The 21,770-nt window shown below is 51.2% G+C and overlaps 10 protein-coding genes and 1 non-coding gene across 11 annotated transcripts; 8 read left to right on the top strand and 3 right to left on the bottom strand.

Moving 5' to 3' along the window:
- Window positions 1-350: 350 nt before the first annotated feature.
- On the bottom strand, window positions 351-1,728 carry BDQ94DRAFT_139071 (TRAPP complex core subunit BET3). Its single transcript, XM_026765358.1, has 5 exons — window positions 1,571-1,728; window positions 1,501-1,509; window positions 1,177-1,396; window positions 904-1,095; window positions 351-822 (listed from the first exon to the last, which is right to left on the bottom strand). Exons 1-5 carry the CDS (start codon window positions 1,606-1,608, stop codon window positions 703-705), a joined length of 579 nt encoding a protein of 192 aa, XP_026628730.1. The 5' UTR covers window positions 1,609-1,728; the 3' UTR covers window positions 351-702.
- Window positions 1,729-1,887: 159 nt separating this feature from the next.
- Window positions 1,888-3,639, top strand: BDQ94DRAFT_139068 (WD40 repeat domain-containing protein). Its single transcript, XM_026765357.1, has 5 exons — window positions 1,888-2,137; window positions 2,208-2,253; window positions 2,313-2,393; window positions 2,458-3,213; window positions 3,269-3,639. Exons 1-5 carry the CDS (start codon window positions 1,994-1,996, stop codon window positions 3,319-3,321), a joined length of 1,080 nt encoding a protein of 359 aa, XP_026628729.1. The 5' UTR covers window positions 1,888-1,993; the 3' UTR covers window positions 3,322-3,639.
- A 1,546-nt stretch (window positions 3,640-5,185) lies between these two features.
- On the top strand, window positions 5,186-6,789 carry BDQ94DRAFT_124632 (uncharacterized protein). The gene is made up of 2 exons (XM_026763834.1): window positions 5,186-6,342; window positions 6,410-6,789. The coding sequence occupies exons 1-2, from the start codon at window positions 5,491-5,493 to the stop codon at window positions 6,617-6,619; spliced, it is 1,062 nt and encodes a 353-aa protein (XP_026628728.1). The 5' UTR covers window positions 5,186-5,490; the 3' UTR covers window positions 6,620-6,789.
- A 445-nt stretch (window positions 6,790-7,234) lies between these two features.
- BDQ94DRAFT_139065 (glycoside hydrolase family 47 protein) lies at window positions 7,235-10,926 on the top strand. Its single transcript, XM_026765356.1, has 4 exons — window positions 7,235-7,469; window positions 7,547-7,917; window positions 7,974-8,539; window positions 8,594-10,926. Exons 1-4 carry the CDS (start codon window positions 7,339-7,341, stop codon window positions 10,805-10,807), a joined length of 3,282 nt encoding a protein of 1,093 aa, XP_026628727.1. The 5' UTR covers window positions 7,235-7,338; the 3' UTR covers window positions 10,808-10,926.
- Window positions 10,923-11,451, top strand: BDQ94DRAFT_139064 (uncharacterized protein). Its single transcript, XM_026765355.1, has one exon. The coding sequence runs from the start codon at window positions 10,977-10,979 to the stop codon at window positions 11,175-11,177; it is 201 nt and encodes a 66-aa protein (XP_026628726.1). The 5' UTR covers window positions 10,923-10,976; the 3' UTR covers window positions 11,178-11,451.
- A 37-nt stretch (window positions 11,452-11,488) lies between these two features.
- BDQ94DRAFT_124603 (gamma-glutamylcyclotransferase family protein) lies at window positions 11,489-12,750 on the top strand. Its single transcript, XM_026763833.1, has one exon. It carries the CDS (start codon window positions 11,734-11,736, stop codon window positions 12,508-12,510), a length of 777 nt encoding a protein of 258 aa, XP_026628725.1. The 5' UTR covers window positions 11,489-11,733; the 3' UTR covers window positions 12,511-12,750.
- Window positions 12,751-13,000: 250 nt separating this feature from the next.
- BDQ94DRAFT_168048 (adenine phosphoribosyltransferase APT1) lies at window positions 13,001-13,734 on the bottom strand (the record flags this gene model as incomplete). The annotated part of the gene is made up of 2 exons (XM_026770973.1): window positions 13,001-13,155; window positions 13,236-13,734. 2 exons carry the CDS (start codon window positions 13,732-13,734, stop codon window positions 13,001-13,003), a joined length of 654 nt encoding a protein of 217 aa, XP_026628724.1.
- Window positions 13,735-16,355: 2,621 nt separating this feature from the next.
- BDQ94DRAFT_124568 (uncharacterized protein) lies at window positions 16,356-16,937 on the top strand. Its single transcript, XM_026763832.1, has one exon. The coding sequence runs from the start codon at window positions 16,598-16,600 to the stop codon at window positions 16,892-16,894; it is 297 nt and encodes a 98-aa protein (XP_026628723.1). The 5' UTR covers window positions 16,356-16,597; the 3' UTR covers window positions 16,895-16,937.
- Window positions 16,938-17,519: 582 nt separating this feature from the next.
- On the bottom strand, window positions 17,520-17,592 carry BDQ94DRAFT_t87. The gene has a single exon. It is a non-coding gene; the product is annotated as a tRNA-Lys (tRNA).
- Window positions 17,593-18,267: 675 nt separating this feature from the next.
- BDQ94DRAFT_139058 (uncharacterized protein) lies at window positions 18,268-20,638 on the top strand. The gene is made up of 2 exons (XM_026765354.1): window positions 18,268-18,799; window positions 18,997-20,638. The coding sequence occupies exons 1-2, from the start codon at window positions 18,647-18,649 to the stop codon at window positions 20,404-20,406; spliced, it is 1,563 nt and encodes a 520-aa protein (XP_026628722.1). The 5' UTR covers window positions 18,268-18,646; the 3' UTR covers window positions 20,407-20,638.
- Window positions 20,639-20,928: 290 nt separating this feature from the next.
- On the top strand, window positions 20,929-21,676 carry BDQ94DRAFT_168046 (Endoribonuclease L-PSP/chorismate mutase-like protein; the record flags this gene model as incomplete). Its single annotated transcript, XM_026770972.1, has 4 exons — window positions 20,929-20,974; window positions 21,155-21,168; window positions 21,268-21,441; window positions 21,530-21,676. 4 exons carry the CDS (start codon window positions 20,929-20,931, stop codon window positions 21,674-21,676), a joined length of 381 nt encoding a protein of 126 aa, XP_026628721.1.
- Window positions 21,677-21,770: the final 94 nt, after the last annotated feature.

Here is a 21,770-nt window from a genome sequence, read left to right as displayed (position 1 = left end):
GCCGAGTCGTGAATAGTGCGGGCCGTCCTCCGTGGGAGATGTGTTGGCCAGAATCTATCGATTCATATAATGGAGTTATTCCGCACCTGATTCATCGGGAAACTGACCCATGAAGAGTACGCATATTTCACAGTCTTGGATCGTTCTATTTCCACTTTTCAGGTCTGGGAATACCATTACCGTGAAGTTGGTATCCTCTGCGGTTATATTACAGGGACCTGAATCGCGTCGGTGGTCTTCTCCGGAATGGCAGAACCCCACCGCCTTGATGAGGTACCAGTGCGCCTGTCATAATTATGGCACCCGTGTAGATCCCATGCTCCGGGTTCGGAGAACGTCCTTTTGTAAAGAGGAGATCTACTATATTGACAGGTCATGTTTAAGCCTTAATATCCGTTGCAAATTCTTTCCCTGTTAATTTAGCTTTTCATGCAACTGTTAATCTCGTCCGTCTGTGACAATGGTATTGTGTCTGGCATTGTTGACCTGCAGGAGACCTTCTATGTAAACGCGGTTTAGTGCGAGAACTATAGGACAATGGAAAAAAAGAAAAAAAAAAGATGCAAGACTCAGTATCAGTCATAACTCATAATCGAGATAATATTCATCGGTAACTGCAGCTCCAAATCGGCGGTTAGAACCCTCAAAACACCAGACGCCTCTACTTGTATAAACAATCCCAGAACCATACGGCTGGCACCATTACTCCTCGTCGGGTGGCATCTCATCCTCAATGTACCGTACAAGTGACACCCGCATTTCCGTTGTGTCATCGCCCCGCAAAACGTCGCTCACAAAATGCGCCTCGATCTGCATTTGCACCTGTTCCCAGAATTAGCACAAATACATGCATGGAAGTGGCTAGCAGAGAACAGATCAACTCCCTGCAGTACGCCGTCTTACCATCTCCAATGCACCCCGCAGAACTCCACAGAGGATATTGGAAAACCACAGCTCATCTTGAGCCCGTCCGTCATCGGGCAACTCAACAAAATCTGCCAACGGGTTTTCTTCAAATATGAGAGAGAATTGGTTGTTGTCACTCGTCCAGTTGGTGACGGTGGGTGCGATGTTGAGGAAGATCCTGAACCCAACCTGCAGTGGGCATTAAACTCGTCAGCCCACAGAAGCCCATATACTTTCGACCAATTACTCCACCTGTTGGCCTCAACATACCTTTGCGATCATATCCGCCGTTTCCCGGAAATTAGCACATCGGCCGACGCCCGACTTGGCCAAAAAGTCCTCGATAAGTCGCATTCCAATATTGTAACCCATCTTCTCCAGTTGCTTGTTCACTTCTTGGTAATTTCCATCGTAGTCCTGGCAAAGTTGCGCGACAATTGTACCGTAAGTTAATGTTACCAACTCGGCGTTCACTTTGTCAACTCTCGTCCTAGTAATGTCGGGTGTATGTCAGTTGCCTGTCCATCCCAAGCCGGCTTCGCTCGTCTCCTGAGGGGTGTTCGAGCGCCAACTATACGCATGCAGCTTACTGACTTCCACAGCCTGTCAAGGTCAGGAGGTTAGTAAGGGGTTACTGGTCAAGTGAAGCGAATGAACAACTTACTCTTCCCCAATCCTAGATGCTTTTGTTGCAGATGACATGATTGTAAAACACGCTCGTTAAACTCAAGTGTCAAGGTAATTAAATATGAACGACACAAAACTTCAAGAAACTCAAGTTTGCAAGCGGCTGGTAAACAATGACAAGAGCAATGCGCACTCTTCCCCGCTTGATTCGGTGGACCTAGGGGGCCTGAGGCGGAGCTTCACGCGCCTGGTGGACCAGCGCTCGGCGTCTAGCGCGGCTGGTTGGCGCTTACGCAGAAACCATGCTTAGAGCCTCGGACGCAAGACTTAGTCCGGGTCGGCGCGTCCAGTCCAGATTTCCCCAGCTACTAGGCTTGATTACATTCTACGCTCAGCTTCCATCCCTACTTAGACTCGCATACCCATTGCTCGAGCCCGTCCGCTGGATTATTTTTCAATAATGTCGGGGGAAAAGCGACCTGCGCAAGAAGCCTTTGGCTCATCGAACCAGCTTGTCGTCAAGCGAAAGAAGTCCGACGCCGGTCTCAATGATAGCACAGCCATCGTCCAAAGCTCGTCGCAAAATGGAGCTTTGATCCAATCAGTATGCCTTATCCCGTATTATTCGAAAAGTGAGATTTTTGGTCAGGTTCCATTGTTGACCATGACTATAGGTTCCCCGCACCAGCGGGCTTCAAGCACCGATTATGGAAATGAATGGTGAGCTGCACCACTGCGGTGACTTGCAACTTAGGCTGACATATAATGGATAATACTAGGTCATTCTGGTGAAGTTTTTGCGGTGCGGTTTGATCCCACTGCTCAGCACATTGCTTCGGGCTCCATGGATCGATCTATCTGTACGTGTTTCCTTTTATATAATAGTGTCTAGAGGGTACAGGCTAATCACACCGTCTACAACAGTGCTTTGGAACACATATGGACAGTGCGAGAACTATGGTGCGCTATCAGGTCACCGAGGAGCAGTTCTTGACCTTCAATGGTCGCGCGACTCCAGAACGTTATTTTCCGCATCGGCCGACATGACACTCGCTAGCTGGGATCTCGAAACCGGACAAAGAATACGCCGGCACATTGGGCACGAGGAGATTATCAATTGTCTAGACATAAGCAAAAGAGGCCAGGAATTGCTGGTTAGCGCAAGTGACGACGGCTGCATAGGCATCTGGGATCCCCGGCAAAAGGATGCTATCGAATATTTGGAAACCGAGTTGCCCATCACGGCAGTGGCGCTTTCGGAGGCAGGTAACGAGATCTACAGTGGTGGTATCGATAACACTATCCATGCTTGGGATCTACGGAAGAAGAGCATCGTCTACTCCATGGCTGGACACACGGAAACCATCACCTCTCTCGAAATTTCGCCAGACTCGCAAACTCTTCTTTCCAACTCACACGACTCGACCGTACGCACGTGGGATATCCGGCCGTTCGCGCCGGCAAATCGACACGTCAGGACGTTTGACGGTGCGCCGGTCGGTTTGGAGAAGAACCTCATCCGGGCCAGTTGGGACCCGAGTGGGGAGAAGATTGCGGCGGGTAGTGGTGACAGGAGTGTTGTGGTCTGGAACTCGAAGTCCGGCAAAATCCTATACAAGCTCCCTGGACATAAGGGGACCGTCAATGACGTCCGGTTTTCACCGAACAATGAGCCCATCAGTAAGTTACACCGGGTTTTGGGATATTCGTTGGAAATACTAATATCTGTCTACAGTCGTCTCGGGATCGTCCGATAGAACGCTCATGCTCGGTGAACTTGGCAAGTGAGGGGAAGCGCATGTGCAGCACACTCAGCCAACACAACCGCGAGTTAATTCGTCTTCCTACGGACAGCATTTATCTATGACAACAGGTTCCGAGCCCCGGCTTCCGTCAAGCTTAGTTAGACTGGTGGCGAATGGCGATGGCACGAGAATCTTCAGCTCCAATCTTGCTTGCCGGTTGGAATGTGTCAACCAAGGCTGGTAAATAGCCATTATGGGCAGACCGGGAAGAACGGGCCGGCCGGATGACGGGAGAAGGGTTACTACCATTATTTGAATACCTCCCGTGAGCGCAGTATATCCACATCTTTTATGCCTCGCAAGTGTAATAATATACGTCAGTATGATAATGGCTCGCACTTCATTTGTGTAACCTTGGAAGATCATAGCGAAAAGCGATCGGGGCTACTGGCCAACTACATCTCAGTAAGCTGGGGTAGGCGCTCCCGTTAGAAAATTACCAGCGCATCGTGGGTTAATTGGCGTTCGATTGGCCCCCTTTGGAAGAGGGTCCCTAAGAGGGGATCTGGCTGCGAGGCCGAAACAGTTGGCTTCCTTCAGGCGCGAGGAGCCACAACCATCCTTAATATTAGTTTTAGTGTTAACATAATCTTTACCCGCATCCCAGCATCGGCCCGCCAGGACGTAAGGTAGAGAGAGTATAGACTGAATGATGATGCCAAGGGAAAATGTGCCTAAGAGCACAGATGTAATTGCAGATGCACAGGTCTGTTAAACCAGACTAGTTCCATTCTTAGATGAAGACAGCTATAGCGTAAGATCAGAAGCTATGCAGCTGCGGGTTGTTATCGGACAGCTCGGACTTGGTTGGGGGGGGCGCCGCCGCGGAGGGGAGCTGTGGCTATACTTAGTATTGAATGGCGTCCGTCTAGTTATATCTATCAGGGCAACGTGGGTCATCCAGGGGTAAAATGGTCAGCCCCTAAAGCAGAGGAACGAGGAGAGACGCCAAATTAGCATTCGACAGTCCATCAACCAGCTACTAATAATAAATTCCATCGGATCAGGCCGGTTGTGCAAACTGGATTCCAGTTCCGTCAGTATACGTAACTAGAAGTGGGTAGGATAGTAAATGATGGCTAATAATAATAATATCAAAAGGCAGTATGAAGTTACTTAGATAGTACTACTAATTGTCTGGAAAGGCCTGCGTGAGAGAGAGAGACTGTCTGTAACCAACTAAGCTCCTTAGCAGCACCACTTCTCTCTCTTAGTCGCCCGTAATAATTACCCATTGGGGAACGGGAAGTGTCACTCACACTCTCTCTCGTTACTCTCTGACTGCTTCTCGGCTCTTCTTTCTCTCTGTTTCTCTCTCTCTCGCTTTCCATCTCATTGTTTATTCTGGATTATTATGATCTTTCGTTCTTGCTCGCATACACATTTGAGGCTCTGCTACTAGTATATTGTTTTTTTCTTTTTTCTTTTTACTTCCACTTTACTTCATCTTTACCTCCTCATCCTTATCGGCATCTGCCCATTACTTGCTTTTTTTCCCCTGTGATATCTTATCCCCTCTCCGTCCGGACTATCATTCGGATATAATAGTGAACTGCTTGTCGCACTCTCTCCGTACTGAACCGAATCACCCTCCCCTAACCGGCTGGCCTGGTGCTCGCCCTGTTCCTTCGCTTTTTCTACGCGTTCGTTTCTAAACCCAATTTTCTTCTATCTACTCTATCCCGAGACGGATTTACCAATCCTCTTGCTATCTAATTGCCTTTGGGTCGCCATCGCCCGTGTCCTGTGACTCCGCGATCGGGATTCCTGCGTCTGATGCTGCTCTCCCCTGGGCCCCCCTCCTACACCCCAGGCTCGATCTTCATTATGAATGTATAGCGTCCGAAATCATAACGAATTTCCCAGTTCGGCCACAGATATCCGCCTTCGCCAGCAATTATCCGCTTTGCGTCGTAAAGGCCCTCATTCCAGGCGGTTTGCATCCGGTTCTGCGTTCCCGCGACGCTTATTTGTGTGTTGTTCAACGAATGCGGAAGTGGGCAGTACATATCGACGCAAAACATATCATATTCGCGATTGGAGTTACCGCTGTCGACGCCTATAATATTAATCAGTGATCTCTGCGAAACACTTGAAAGTCGCGCCCTACGTCTGTCCAGATGTCATTGTACGATTGCTAGTTTGAATTGACATGGAATCGGTTCAGCTGTCTCATTCGGGATCGACAACACATTCCAGCTCGATCCCCGGCATGTTCTCGCCCGATCGCTCTTCGCATGTCAATACCAGTGGATCAATCGCAGATGACCAGCCTCGACGAGCTCCCAATCGGGAGGAGCGATTCACATCATGGGTAGCCGACCATCGTCTCGACCTGGAACAGCGAATCCTTGGTGACCGCGCTGAGCGTCGCGAATCGCGTCTACCTGGTCGACCAGCGCCATCGCATAGTTCTCTTAGAGACGCTGCTGCATCTCAATATGCGCCAAGAGGGCCGTATGTCCCAATTGAGTTGCAGTCCGCAGCAGCAGGAAGCTCCGGCGAAGCGCGGTCGCATGCGCGCTCAGAACGAGAATCACATTCAGCACACTCCCCGCCTGACCCTGAAGACCTCCGATGCAGGCAATCGCAATCGTTCGTATCACGGCTGAAGGAGAAGAGGCTACGGAGGCGACTGATTACGCTGGTTATATCTGCATGTTTTCTCATCCTCGTTATCGCCATTTACCTCGCATTCGCTGCTTCCCGTACGACATTGGGCCGAGAGCTCCAAATACTTCTTATCTTCATGATCTTAATTCTTGGCATTGTTTTCTGTCATTCTCTCACGCGCTTCTTGATGGCACTATTACGACGGCCTGACTCTGATGTCGCTACGAATCGCATACCCAGTAGGGCGGGGCCAGCCGGCTATGCGCAACCAGCGCGTCCCATCCACGTTATTCTAGCTGGAGATGAGGACGTTGGAGCCGCGAGTCCGAATGCCGTGCGCGAAAAGGTCACGGCGCCTCCTCCGGCATACGGTCTTTGGCGAGAAAGTGTGGTAAGTACATGTTTACAGGAATGGAGTTATTTCCTTGATGGTGACCAGTCCCGCTGACTTTGTGCAGAGGATTAACCCCGACTTGTTGTACTGGCAGCGCATCGAAAATAACAATGCGCACGTACCAAAGGGCGTTGGCAGGCATGGGAGCAATAAATCGCGGATCCCACGGCCGCCTAGCTACACCTCTGACAACGGCGTCGACTATGTGATAGAAGCGCAACCCCGATCATTCACCCAATGGCGGATTCCTGAAGAATCAGGGCATCAGCCATGACCCATAAATAGCCCTCTCTCTTTTCTCGACATACTGAAGCTGGATTCACCGACACAATGACATCCATAATCGTCTCGTTATCCGCAAAATCATTTATATAGCGGTACTGTGATCACCTTCATCTGTATTTCTTTTGCTCGAGATATCCCCTGTGACTTGGCTTCTTTCCCTTTTTTTTGCCACCCCTTTGCGGCATTCTCATCATCAATCATGTGATGTTTCTTTGTTTTCTTTTGTACCTGAAAATTCTTGGATGAAGCGGGAGTTACATTGGCATACACACTGATCTATCTGGCGAGCATTTGTTTGAGCGCTATTTCATTAAGCTTGGTTTTCTAACTTACTGCAAAGTACATCTTAACCCTTCTAACTTTAAAGTATCTGGGAAACGAGGCCTACCGTAAGCAAGCCGATTCGTCAAAAATCCTGTATTAATAATATAAACATCCCCTAAAATTGAATTAAGGGATCCTGTAGTCCGAAGGGAAGGGGGAGTGGAGGGAGAATGTAAACGGCATATCTGGCCGCAAATTGGTTCGCCGCGGATTGAATACGACCTCACGTGCGGCGCCGCTGCCACCACCAACTTCCCCTCAAGCCTCCCCCCCTCAGGAACCCTTCTCTGGAGGCAGTTCAGTTCGCCGGTCTGCGGGGTTTTCACATTGAACAGTTCATCAACGCGCTCCCATGCCATTGATAACTGTTTCGCTACTGCGGTAATGCGCTCGGGATGTTGGCACTCGCAGATGTCCGCCCTCCGTTCAGCATGGATCATGACCTGGGTCTTGCTGCTGTCGCTGTGGCTCGCCATGGCCCAGGGCATGCGGACCGGTCAGGTTAACGAACTCAGGTAAATCTCACCAGTCATTACCTGATTCCCGGTTTCGCTGGTATAGGGGCCGATCGACTGACACCTTCGATATCTAGGAAGGAGACAGAGCATATGTTCTACCACGGATTCGAAAACTATCTCGAACACGCCTTTCCTGAAGACGAACTCCGTCCTTTAACATGCCGTCCGCTGGTTCGCGACCGAGAGAATCCCGCGCATGCAGAGCTCAACGATGTCCTGGGTAATTATTCATTGACTCTGATCGACAGTCTGTCCTCCCTGGCGATACTTTCGTCGAGTCCCGACCAGGGCCAGAAGGCTTGGGATTACTTCCAGAATGGAGTGAAGGATTTTGTTACACTGTACGGCGATGGATCCGATGGCCCCGCAGGCCAGGGTCAGAGGGGTCGAGGATTCGATATGGATAGTAAAGTGCAAGTGTTCGAGACGGTGATTCGAGGGTTAGGTAGGCATCGGATTTGTGCATGGGGATTATGCATCTCGATTAATGGTTTTCTCTAGGTGGCCTACTCAGCGCTCATCTTTTTGCTGTGGGCGATCTTCCTATCACCGGATACAATCCGCCGGAGACCGAAGCCAACTTTGCCAGAGCCTGGGATAAGCACTCCTTCCCTGAAGGTAGTCGCGGCATCGAGTGGAAGGACGGATTCGTCTACGATGGCCAACTTCTACGGCTTGCTGTCGATCTTGCAAATCGAATTCTGCCCGCGTTCTATACGGACACTGGACTCCCTTACCCTCGAGTGAACTTGAAGTACGGGGTGCAACGGCAGCCGTACTACGCAAACTCACCGTTTAATGCAGCCCCTACGTGTGATAAAGCCAATCCTGAACAGTGCCAAAAGCCTCGCCGCTCCTCGACCTTTGAGACTACGGAAACCTGCAGCGCTGGCGCTGGCAGTCTAGTCCTCGAGTTTACAGTTTTGAGCAGACTTACAGGCGATGGACGATATGAGGAGCTTGCCAAGCGAGCATTCTGGGCCGTTTGGGCAAGGAGGAGTGATATTGGACTGATTGGGTCCGGTATTGATGCCGAGTCAGGTAGATGGGTTCATTCCTATACCGGGGTGAGTCAAATCAAGCACGTGCATTTGAATATGGCTAACACTACCACGTCTCAGATCGGCGCAGGAATTGATAGCTTTTTCGAGTATGCTTTCAAGTCCTACGTACTACTCTCGTCAGGGGAACGGCCCCCGGCCAATACTAGCAGCCCGTGGCATGCCCTGGACGACTATTTCCTACCACTTTCAGAATATGAGCACTCCGCCGATGCCTTTCGGAAGGTCTGGGAGGAGTCCCATGCCTCAATAAAACGTCACCTGTACCGCGGAGAGGGCCATCAGCACCCGCATCTGATCCAGGGAGACATCTTCACCGGAGCGACTCGTGCTTTTTGGATCGACAGTCTTAGCGCCTTCTACCCCGGACTTCTTACTTTAGCGGGAGAAGTGGATGAAGCCATTGGCATCCATCTTCTGACGACGGCAGTCTGGACTCGATTTTCCGGTCTTCCTGAGCGATGGAATGTTGCCACCGGGGACATTGAGCAGGGCCTTTCCTGGTATGGTGGCCGCCCTGAGTTCGTGGAATCTACTTACTACCTCTACCGAGCAACAAAGGACCCCTGGTATCTGCATGTCGGAGAGATGGTACTGCGGGATTTGAAACGGCGATGCTGGACCAAGTGCGGTTGGGCTGGTATTCAGGACGTTCGGAATGGCGAGCTCAATGACCGCATGGAGAGCTTCTTCCTGGGTGAAACTGCCAAGTACATGTTTCTGCTGTACGATTTTGATCATCCCCTCAATAAGCTAGACCAGCCGTTCGTCTTCTCCACCGAGGGCCACCCTCTAATTATCCCCAAGAACAGCACGGCACAGCGCGCTGAGCGCAAGCAGGTACCGGTCGATGTGGAGAGCGAGGGTTTGACATGCCCAACAGCACCTCAGCCTCCAACGCTGGGGGTTTCATCCACTGCGGCTCGGTCCGATCTGTTCCACGCCGCGAACCTGGCACGCCTACACCTCATGCCGAGTAGGGGTCTAGCGGAAGGCCCTCTTCTGGATTACGCTCGGGACCACCCGAGCGTATCAGTGTCGGACTTGTCGTCGCCCACCAACTACACATTCTTCCCATGGACATTGCCTCCAGAGCTTGTGCCATTTAACGCAACCAGCGCGCCGATGACAATCCGTCCTACGCTCGACATTTCTTTCCCCGCGCTTCCCGGTATGGTCGTGGGGCCTGGATCACTGGAACGAGTGCGGGATGGCATCTTTATCAAAGCCATCGGGGGCCTACGACTAAGTATGGTTCAGGATGTCCCTGTGCAAGGGGAATCCGGGAGCGCAGAGAGTGATGAATTCCGGGTCCAGGTTATTAACAACGTGCCACTGGGCAAAGACGAGAAGGTATATCTTCTACGGGAAATCACATTTGATGTCCTCGACCCCACCGATCCGAACTTCACGCGGGTTCGCGACACCGCCATGATTGACATCGTCATTGACGTTATCCCAGAGATTATCCGTCGACGAAATGATTCAGATGATAGTCATGAACCAGCTGCGCCTCGACGTGCCAACGGAGCCATCGTCCACGGCTCCAGCTCCGTCGACAGTAAAGTCGGCAGCGTAGATGCGTCGACCTCCAGCATGAAGACCGTGCTCTCCTCGCTAGTCAACACTCTATCTACACTCCTTCGGGATGAAGTACAGGGCCAGACCAGCCTGCCGCAGAAGAAAGCCACCTCGTTACGTCTCCTGCTCCCAGCCGCCATCTCCACGGGACTCGGCTCGGCCCCGCTCCCCGACGTGGAAGACGCCACGACAGTCTCCATCACGGGCGACCCTTCCAAGCAACGCCTCACATGGAACAGCATCTACTTCGCGGACGAGCTCTGCGACAACCGCATCCTACGAGAAGTTGCACAGAACCACCAGGTCCTCGTGATCAAGCGAGGCGGGTGCAACTTTTCGCAGAAGCTGCGCAACATTGCCGCGTATCCGCCTTCTCGGTACGCCCTGAAACTAGTCATCGTGGTCTCCTACGACGATGAAGTCGAGGAGCAGCGTGAGGAATCAGACGACACCACCACCACGACCCCGGGGTTAGCTGCGGTCCGCGCGGAACCTTATCTGGTGCGGCCCCATCTGGAAGAGACGCAAATGACAGCCGCGGGCGTCCCGCGGCGCCAGCTGCTCAGCGTAGTCATGGTAGGCGGAGGGCAAGAAACATACGAGCTACTGCGACAGGCCACGGGGGTGGGCATTAAACGGCGATATTCGGTGCGATCACAGGGAGTTCCCATCAATAATTTGTATATTTTGTGAGAAAGATATGTGTGACCCTAGCACATGCCCCCATTGCAGCGAGTTTACCTATATGATATAGCATCATAGCATAGCTTTTCATCCTAGTCATAACATATTACTAGCATTCTCAGTACACGTCACTCCTCCCGCCTCCCTCCACCTTGGGAATACTGACATACCAAACACTATGCCCATGACATACGTACATACATACATACATACCATGAATGACATGATGACATACCAAAAACACCCTGATCTTCATTTTCAACCCTCGCCACCTCCGGACGGAAAACCCCGATCGATCGGCAATCGTTCGGTGGCCCTCCCCCCTCCACAACCGAGATCCGGCGTCACGTCAAATGTCGCCATTAAGATTAATGGTTAAGCAAAGTATTGGCTGTGGCTGCCACGGGGAACCAGATGACTCAGCTGCTCAGCCTTCAGATGTTCCGAATGTTTGAAAGGCTTGAAGGCTTGAAGGCTTGAAGAAGTGGCGGTGGGGCAGGTTTACTTGCCGATTGGTTCAAACCCCCGTGGAGCAACGGATAAGAAAACCCCTGCCGATAGACGAAAAGCAAAATGTAAGGCGGGATGGCAAATGAAAGCGAGGAGGTTTAAGGTTTACGTGGTTTGGAATGTGTCCCTGATTTGGGGGGGTGTGTGTGGCAGTGGGCTGTGGGAAGGGTTATAAATACCTGCTTCCTTTCTCTTTTCTTTTTAAGGGTAGAGCGAGAGATCTTTAGATCTGAATCAATAACAAGGATTTACTTGTCTATTTGATTATACATATACATATTTGGACTGGTTCTGGTACTATATATCCGAACACTCATTGAGTACTAGTATTTACTCTTCACTCTTTCCTCGAGTATATATCTATTATAACAGTCCTATCCCTCTCTCTACTACTACTACACAACCCACCACAAACCAAAATCAAAATGCATCTCCACACAGACCTCGACGTCGACACCACCCCTTCCACCCTCATCAACATCACCACGGCCACCTCCGCAGCCAAACCCACCACAACCGCCACAACCACCCTCACCGAACTCACCTCCACAACCCCGTCTCCACCACCCACAACTAAACCCCTCTACTTCGCCTACGGCTCCAACCTCTCCCCCACGCAAATGGCTACCCGCTGCACCGCCCTCCCCTCCTCCTCTATCCCGCTCGCCATCGCCCGCCTCCCCAAATGGCGCTGGCTGATCCACGAGCGCGGATACGCCAACGTGGTCCCACCCTCCGAGATGTGCATCACGAAGCAACAAGCAGACTGCATCTCGAGCGGCGAGGTTGGTGTTGCGGGTGGCGCTGACGAGGATGCCGTGTACGGTGTGTTGTATGATATGGGGGAAGAGGATGAGAAGATTCTGGATGGGTTTGAGGGGGTCGATTATTCTGCTCCTGACGCGGAAGTTATCAATATGGAGGATGGGAGGATGATGGTGAGGGAGAAGGAGCAGGGACATGGGTGTTATAATAAGTGGGTTGTGGAGGCGGAGGTGGTTAAGTGGCTTGGTGAGAAGGATGGTGATAAGGCGGAGATGGTGCCGGTGTTGGTGTATGTTGATGAGAAGAGGGTGAGGAATGGTCCGCCCAAGGCGGAGTATGTGCCCAGGATGAATCGAGCGATTCGTGAGTCGGTGGCTCTGGGGTTGCCTGCTAAGTGGGCGGAGGAGGTCATGAGGCCGGCCATCCCTTTGAACTAACTAGCTGGACTGGTATAGATTAGACATAGATGTCTTGCTAGATCTCTTATAATATAAGGCTTAGCGTATTATTACATTTCATTGTGTCATTGCTATTTCATAGTCTATGCAAAAACGTTAAAAAAAAATGCAGCCACGCCTGACTGACATCGACTCGTGTAGAATAAAGTAAAGATCAAGTGTTTCAACTTTTATAGCCCTGGGGAAGAGAACACGTCACGTTCGTTTCGGTGCCGTTCCCGGCGAGTGGGGATTCAATTGCTTTGTCTATCATGTCCCATGTCGACCATCTAGTCGACGCGATCGATTCCGTAGCGATCTCTGGCGAAACCCGGTAGGGTTGCTGCCGCATAGTCTGCGGCATGACCGACCACTTCCCAGGTGAGTGGTAGCGAGTGAGCGCGTGTGAGAGTTCTTTTTTTTTTCTGTTTTTGTGCGTGCAGACCTCCAAACAGGTAAGAATATTGTTCGAATGCATGTCATAGGTTCATTAAGCCTTGGTCTCCTGGCCAGTAAGGAGGGTGTAGACGGGGGCAGGCAGCTTGTCCCGTCCATGAAGGAACTCGAGCTCGAGGAGGAAAACGAAGCCCATCAGCTCACCACCCTTGCGGTTGATGAGTTCACCGGCCGCATACGCCGAACCACCTAGTTCAGTTGATCAGCAACCATACTCGCACAAAAGAAAAGGATGAAAACCAAGAGAGAGGGGATAATAGTAAACATACCAGTAGCAATGATGTCGTCCACGACGATCACCTTCTGACCGGGCTTGATCGCATCGGACTGCATCTGGAAGAAGTCCGTGCCGTACTCCTTCTCATAGCCCTGGGTGTCGCAAGGACCAGGGAGCTTGCCCTGCTTGCGAACAGGGACAAAGCCAGCACCCATGCGCAGGGCCAAGCTAGGTCCCATCAGGAAGCCACGGGCCTCCAGGCCAACGATGACATCGGGCTTCTGGCCGCCGTTGCTCTCGAGGATGTGGAGCTCCAGGCAGCGGAGCAGGGATTCGTGCAGAACGGGATCAGCAAAGATCGGGAGGATATCTTCGAACAAAATGCCCGGGGACGGGAAGTCGGGGAACTGGCGCAGGGCCTCGCGCAGCTTTACTTTAAGACTGGCGAGTTCGGCGGTGCGGGCGGAAGAGGAGGAGGGCTGTCCGGCGACTTGGGCGGCGGTGGTGGCATGAGGAGGTTGCACGGGGGGGGTAGAAGTTGGTTGAGACATGGTGAAAGAGAAGGAGAGGAAAGAAGTGGAAGAAATAAGAGAGACTAAAAAAAAGGGGGGGGAGGAGCAGAAGGAGGAGGGGAGCAAAAGCAGACCAGGAGGTGAGGGGTGAGGAAGATCGAAAAAGGTAAAAATAGTGAAATCGGCGTGATAAGCAAAAAAAGAAAAAGAAACGAAAAAGACGAAGGAGGGGAAAATATGAGGGAAAAATGTTCCAAACAGGAAAGAAGAAAATTATGGTGAAGATCTGGTGGTATTCACATTACAGTTATCTATCTCTGTGGTATTGTCATATTTCTGTAAGCTCCCCTTCCCCATCACTGCACACCATTGCTGGAACTTGTCAAGTTCGGGGGGAGGAATCCCCAGCATACTTGGTAATTATCATAAAGGTTATACATAGACCAGAAGAGATTCAAGATCTTATTACAATCTCTACGAGACTTACTGTAGCACATATTATAAACATGGCATTATGAAGCAGTATGACTGGACAGACGACACATGCAGCTCGGGTAATGTATGGAAACGAACATGCAGGTGATATGTATGGTAAACGGTGGAACAGGTTACCCCTCCTCCATCAATAGAAGTCGAGAACCTTTTTGTGCCAGCATCCAGACTTTCAACTGGTTTACAATCAGCCCATCTGGAAGGGTGTCAGAACGTGAGTCAGTGAGGTGATCCGTTGGCACTATCATCCATTCATCTTCAATGCATCATCCGCCTCTTGTTTCAGAGCGCAGTCCAATCTCTTCCGTGGATGGAGGGACACCCCCTCCTCCGGGCTGAACTATATCGCGTATAACCGTCTTAAGCCAGTCCAAAGTCGTACTACGCCAATGGCGCCATGATGCAAGTCACTGATTCCAGGTTATGCACCCCTCGCGCTGTTCATTACTCTCACTGGCTCACCCTGTCTCTATCGGGTCTTTGCCAGAGTTGTCTCGCGTGGGGAGATCAGCCAGTGGATAGGTCGAGTCAACTGCGCTGGGACCTCGACCTGATACTATCTACTGGTACTGACCAGCGAGGTATATTTACTCCTACTAATTAACTACTTTGTTACCCTACCATTCTTTCTGCTGCAGCGACTTACGGTGTAGATGTCTGATTTCTGCCAGTTGTACCTCTTCCCCTACCCAGGTGGGTAGTAGTAAGGCACCTACGAGATACTTGAAACAATCCACTAGACAGGCCCTGACTGCTCTGTGCCGACCACTGTCTATCGGTGGAGTTAATCACCGCCGGGGATCGTCATGCTGTGCTGGACTGACTCCATCCTTAAGCCGAGCGGATAACCTTTCTGCTTTTTGCCCCCCGGGACGGGCAACATTACATTAATCACCACCGCCTGATCGTCCCCGCGGTTCGCAATCCCATTCTATAAATAATGCGCTTCATTACGTCCTCACCCGTGGTGTGACAGTGGCAGCCAGATTTTCTCTGGTCTAAGAGGCCATCAGCATTCACAGCCACAACCACCATCGATCGAATCGCCGGCTTCTAGACCCCGTCCAGGCCACACGTGAAAATACTGGACCATCCAAATGGAGCTCGGGAACGATCAAGAACCGGTTGGCCACACCGCTGTGGTCGCTCGCACTAGACGATAAGCCTGGCGATTTGCTGGCTCGACGGACGCGCTAGAGGATTCATCCAGGATAGTCTCCAACTATCGAACTTGGGATGGGCTGGCCCGCCATCCCCTTCCCCCCTCAAGGCTCGTAAATTACCGGATCACCGGTTAATTAGGAGCACCGGCGGTGACTACTGGACCTGCAGCATCCCCATCTCGCCAATGGTCTTGCAGTTTCCGGTGGTTGTTTGGGGATAGGCTACCTTCATACTTATCTAGTCTAGTCTTCTCATCGGTCTCCCTTAGAGCATGTTTCAGTCGGGCCCGCTACCTATCAACTCCTCCTCTGCATCACCTTGGGTGACAGGTATGCCATTAAGCTGATCGGCGCAATTTCCTTCTTCGTTTCCCTTGATTGTTCTAATTTTTACTTATCTTTCCCTATACACTCGCGTTCGTGACACGCTGCCTACACGATTTCTCTCTTTGGGGTACATGGCTTAACCAATGTGTGCTGTGGCCCGTCGCCTCGATTTGTTTTGGCTTATTCCAATGGCCCCGGCCTCGTCTGAGTGACGAATCTCTGGTGGCTGACAATCATCCTGTTACGGAATCGCTCTTTATTGTCGCATTAGATTTTCCATGCCAGCGGGGTCTGCCTTCGCAAGCTGATGTCCCATTCGACCTTGTCCTAGGGTCTGTGTTTTGGTAGGAATGATGGCGAGATATCCTAAGGAAGCCCCAAGTTCGAGAAGCCCGTTGCTTACAGGCTGGCTGAGTGATGCGGCGTTTCTGATGCATCACCCCGGTGATATACTAGCTCCGTTAGCTCACTGTGCCCTATGGCTCAGGGTTTGGGGGTTACCTAAACCAAAATCTGTTGAGGTTCCGGTTTCCGGAGTACAGCGGTTATAGCGGCATGGTAGCACGCATTTGAAGGCTTCGCCCACCAGATCTGAATCGGTTTCGTGCTGATGAGCTGCCTCTAATCTCATAAGGGACAAATTCCGTGACTGCCGTACTGATGGGTGTCTCTTGGTAGGCGACAATGTTGCTGTCACTGACCCGTTCCATTGGGGCTAGGATTATGAAGTAAATGCAACTGACGGCCGGTCCTGTCCCTGATATTTCGTCGCGTTAACTTGGAAGGCGTGGGCAGAGGCTTCGCCATACCTACTTCAATCCCGGAGTATGCAAGCTAGTGTATCCACCATATGCAACTAAAGTAACTCGGCGATTGGTCTCAACCGATAAACAAATTATGAGGTCAAATTGAAGTTAATTATGCGCTCACACGGCACTCCAACCCGGCTCGACGACCGATACAACCCAACGCGCACGTTCCTTGCCAATCCAGGTACCATCAGTTGGAATCAACCAGGGTTATCCGAATCGCATATCCGAGGAAGTCCGGAACTTCTGATGCACATGTGCGTGTGCAATCACAGCGTCGACATTGGTCCTCAAGGACATCCTGTCCTATGGTCTCTTTTCCAATCTCGCGTCGCAAACGCAATGTTCCCCTGCATGTATCTTCTAGAACTTCTGGAAGGCTTCTGTGGTACAGCAATATTACGATAGTCGTACTGCCGAATGTGTACTTGGAACCCGGATGGTACACCTACAATTACGCCCTCCTTCCCGGGAGCTACGTGAGAGGCAGTCAGTTACGTAGGTGGACGGCGGGTAGGCACTCTGCAGCCAAGGTGCGGTAGCATTATGCATGCTACTAATGCATGGCGCAGACACACCATGTACGCACGGATAGCTGGCCGTCTTCTGGTCGGGGTTTCCTGATCAGTCCGGGCCGCAACAGGCGGTCCAGATTTGCACGCTACGGCTAGACTAAATCATCGCGTTTCGGGCATCCTCGTGTGCGCTGCGCCAGAGCGGTACGGAGTACATGCTGCATACAGGATACCTTGACGAGCTGTAGGGACGGGGTTTGTGCGGAATTCCCGATGAGGACATCCCACCGCATCCCCGATGTGTGCACTGGGCGCTTCAGGCCGAGGGGTCCAAAGTAGTACTGGGTATAAGGATATAAGTGTAGTGGAAGAGATGGCTAGGGGTCATATATAGGTTTACCTATCGAGGCAGTGGCGGGTGTGTAGTGGAATCTGCCATTGTTTGTTGATGGCTGGCTGGTATTGGTTCATCATGATGGAGGGGGGAGGAAGATAAAAAAACAAACCAAAAAAAGGAAAGCCCAACGCGGGGCTCGAACCCGCAGCCTTGAGATTAAGAGTCTCACGCTCTACCGATTGAGCTAGCCGGGCTGCTCTTGTTGAATGCCGGGGCAAAATATGGCTCTATATTCCTATACAGTCTTTATCAAGCTTGCTTTTATCAATATGACTTCCCATGGGTTCAATTTCGATACTATTGCAAGGCCTAGCCTAGCAGCTCTTGTTGAACTAGACACCCATTAAGTCATGGCCTCTAATCCCTCTAATTCGATTGATTCGTCCATTGTCGGCATGGTACTTCTATGCCACAATGAATGGATATGGAACCCTCTTACATGAAGGAAATTATATATACTAGTAGTGGTACTACCTTTCAACTCGGTATGGTGTTGACAGAATGTGCTGGATAGCCTAGTGGCCTATCGTGCACCATGACCCGGTTCCTAGTATAAATTGTTCTACCACACATTGGCGATCAACGCAAGAAGCAAGCCAAACTAAGCAGGGAAAAGCTAATAAGGTTGTAGTCGCTACACACGAACCATGAGCACGCCACGGCTGAATCACCGGATAGCAGCGGCCAACGATGATGGAATCCCTAGCCAATCGACAGCAATATTCAACACCGCTACCATCATGTAGTAAGAAACGCCCTAGACCAATGCCGTCGATGTCGGAACAAACAGCGAGTTGCATCCAACAAATGCCTCCAACCGGGCCAGCCCGCCAGCGAGACCCGCCAAATGCATGCCTGATGTCACACCACCAGCACACTATCTCTTCCGTACTTGATCTGCCCAGCCTTATATTACTCTATATCACTCTTAGGCACCAACTACGCCCTCACCCCTCGACATACTCGCAGACGCGCCATTCAAAATCACTGCAGCATCTTTCGTCACTACGGAGGACAGATACGGATCCCGGTATCTGGGTTGTTCCCAAAACAGCACGCGTCACGTGGCAAAGCACGGGCCAACTCGCTTAACATTCCGCCTATTTATTTCGGCTTGAGGCTATTTTGCTCCTCCGGCTCACTCGCCCTTTGATGTTCTCATTGCGCACTTCTGCTCATTGCAGAAGTGCCTTGCCAGATCATCTGATGTACAGATATCTATCACACTGTAACACCTAACCCTGACTCATGATGTCTCCTGCACCCATCGCTGCAGAAATGCAGCAAGACCAGCGGCTGGAAACCCTGGCCAGGGCTTTCGAAGCTCTGTTGCTCACCACCCAACAACTGAGTTGCAAGGAGAAGAGCTTACAGCAAAGGCTGAAATATGCCTCCGACGAGGTAAATATTCCCTCATATTATGTCCCTTCTTCCCCCCCCCCTGCTGTCTCAAAGGACGAGAAAAACCGATTAGCTCTAGATCAGGAGTCGCATCTGCGGCGGTGACGGATAAGTCATGTATTATCTGATGAGACTTGACACACTTGCACTATTTTACGTCTATGTATATTTGAATACATATGCTAACGTGCTCTCAGTACTCGAAACTCGCAGGAAAACTCCCCGGTGGAGTCGATGGTCATACGAAAGTCGTCGCGGATAAAATCCTCGGTCGTTATACGGAATACGATCACAAACCCAAACCAAACATAAAACCTCCGGACGTAGTAAAGGCGCTGGCCGAGTCTGGAAACGTAGGAGATCTTGCCCTGACCGCTATAACGGAAGGGCTGACATGTTATCAATCTATCATACCACCACACGAGTCCAGGCAGCTCTCGGAGTTCGACTCTTGCCTCGTGGCGACGAGAGCCGGAGTGCCTGCTCCCCTAGAAAAAGACTTCACTACCAAGGGCACGCAAGGAAGTTTGCGTTGTCCTTTTGCGAAGCATAACAATAAGACCTCTGAGAATGGGGTGTCCAATGGGACGCACAATTCATTTAAGGATCAGAACGGGGATGCGTGCGGACATGCCGATCTAGACCCCATCAAGGCTGAGCAGAGTGATAAACGCTCGAGTCGGGCTCCTTCGACGCGGTCTTCGGCCACTCGCTGCCCGGTTTCTCGCTGTCCCATAAGGTATCTAGACCAGCATAGTCCGGAGGAGATCGCCGACTATGTTGAGAGGCACAAGCATGAGATCCCTAGAAGTCATGCTATTTGTGTCCAACGGTACCAGCGGGACGGTCAGACCATGCGGCAGCTTGATGCAAAATACGGTAGCCTTATCAATATGATCCAGGGCTTGTCTGCCAAACATAAAGCATTCCTACCAGAGCCGAGTCAAAATGGCACGGCACCCTCTAGCTCGTCCGCAGAAAGGGTGGAGAAATGGGCACAGGAAGTTGACCTGAAGTCGGACATGCATCCTCCCATTAAAGAAGAGCAGGAGGAAGAGGCGGCGGCCGAACATGAGGATGAAGAGAGAAAGGGCCATTTCGACCGTCCCTTGCGTGAAGTCCGTGTTGGCGAATCCCCAAGCCGGCCCTGGGGGATCCCTGTTCCGGTGTCGCCTCTACCTCCAACCGCATCACCCCCTCAATCCCCTCCGCCTGCACCGGTTGCAACCTCAATCGATGCGGTAACCACCAAGCTTCCCAATGCCGCGCCTGCAGGTTTGTCCTCGATGCCGCCGCCTGGTAACACGGCTCCGGCTCCTCCCGGCAGTGCGCCCAAGAAGGGTCGATGCCCCTTCGGACATGGTGCGCCCTCCGGTGACAAACCGCCACCCAAGATGGAGACCATTCCTACGCCTGCTAAGGTGGAAAAGGTCGACGGACCTGCTGAGCGGAAGGATGATAGACCACCCAATGATCCTGCCATTCCTTCGAATAAACCACCAGCCAACATTGTGTTCAACGGGCCTGTCTTCTTCGGGTTTTCCGCAGATCAGACAGCTGCGTTCATGCAGCAGTTGAGCAATCTTGGGGCGATGGGGTTATCCTAGAAAGTGGTTGACCAGATGAGATGATTTGATTGTTCCTGGCTTGTATATTCGCGTTGATATCCCCCACTTGTTGCTTGTATACTGTATCACGATGCTATGACTCCCTCCTGCTCATGATGATCCACATCCTCCATACTTGGACTATGATTGCCGCACTGCATTCCATTTATACACTCGTGTCAACACTAGCCTAGCCTAGCCTGATAATAATATTCTATTATACATCTTCACCTGAATACGTAGATAGATAGATAGATAGGTACATAGATGTCCGAGAGTTCACCGGCCCCAGCTCCACCGATGTCGGGCGGGGCGGGCCTGGATTGGTGACTTTTCCGCGGAAACATCTGGGAACCTCAATTAGCATCTCTCCATTTCCCAACTCTTCCCCTCATGTTCTCCGCTACCTCTCGACTCCTTCTCTCCCGTCTCAGTACTTCCTCTTGTCTCATTCCCTCCCGTCTTCACTCTCCTCTCCATCTCTCTCGTCTCCCAACTCGCATCCCATACCAATTCGTCACCATGTCCACCGGTCTTGACATCGTCCACACTGCTGGCGCCGCCCAGCGTAAGTGCTTCCTCCTCCCACCCCCACCTTTTGCCATTGCATGAGATGCAGTGGCATTCATTACCCCTCTTCCATGTTTCTGGTGTTCTTGTCCAAGATAAAAAGGACACTCCCCAAGAAACAAACCGCAATTACCACCCCTAAGAGAATCCAAGCTAACAGCAATTGAACCAACTATAGCCGTCGGCCCCTACGTAAGAGAAATCCAACCCCACCATCCTTTCCTCCATCCCCCCCCCCACCACCATGACCACCCCAACAACCACACACTAACATGATACAAATAATAAAAGTCCCAAGCCATCAAAGTCAACGGCCAAATCTTCCTCTCCGGTCAAATCCCCCTTACCAAGGACGGCGTTCTGATTGAGGGTTCCGTCACGGAGAAGACCCGTCTCTGCTGCGAGAACATCAAGGCTGTTGTCGAGGAGGCTGGCTCTAGCGTGGAGAAGATCTTCAAGGTTACGGTGCGTATATATACCCTTCCTTCCTTCCTCCGTTTGTAGGAAAGGAATGAATGAATGATTGGGCTGATGTTTCGGGTATTGCGAACAGGTCCTCCTCGCTGATATGGCCGACTTCGATGAGATGAACAAGGAATACGCCAAGTTCTTTGCTCACAAGCCTGCTCGCTCTTGCTTTGCTGTTAAGCAGCTGCCTAAGGGTGTGCCTGTTGAGATTGAGTGTATTGCTCTTGCTTAGGGAGATCCTTTCTCTATATTTATATAGCCGAGTGTATATAAATGGGATTGAATTCAAATATTTTAAAAAATGTATGGCTATTGCTTCGGATGTC

This window comes from Aspergillus welwitschiae (assembly GCF_003344945.1).
Source record: "Aspergillus welwitschiae strain CBS 139.54b unplaced genomic scaffold BDQ94scaffold_8, whole genome shotgun sequence".
Taxonomy (NCBI): domain Eukaryota; kingdom Fungi; phylum Ascomycota; class Eurotiomycetes; order Eurotiales; family Aspergillaceae; genus Aspergillus; species Aspergillus welwitschiae.
This window is presented reverse-complemented; position numbering and strand designations above follow the sequence as displayed.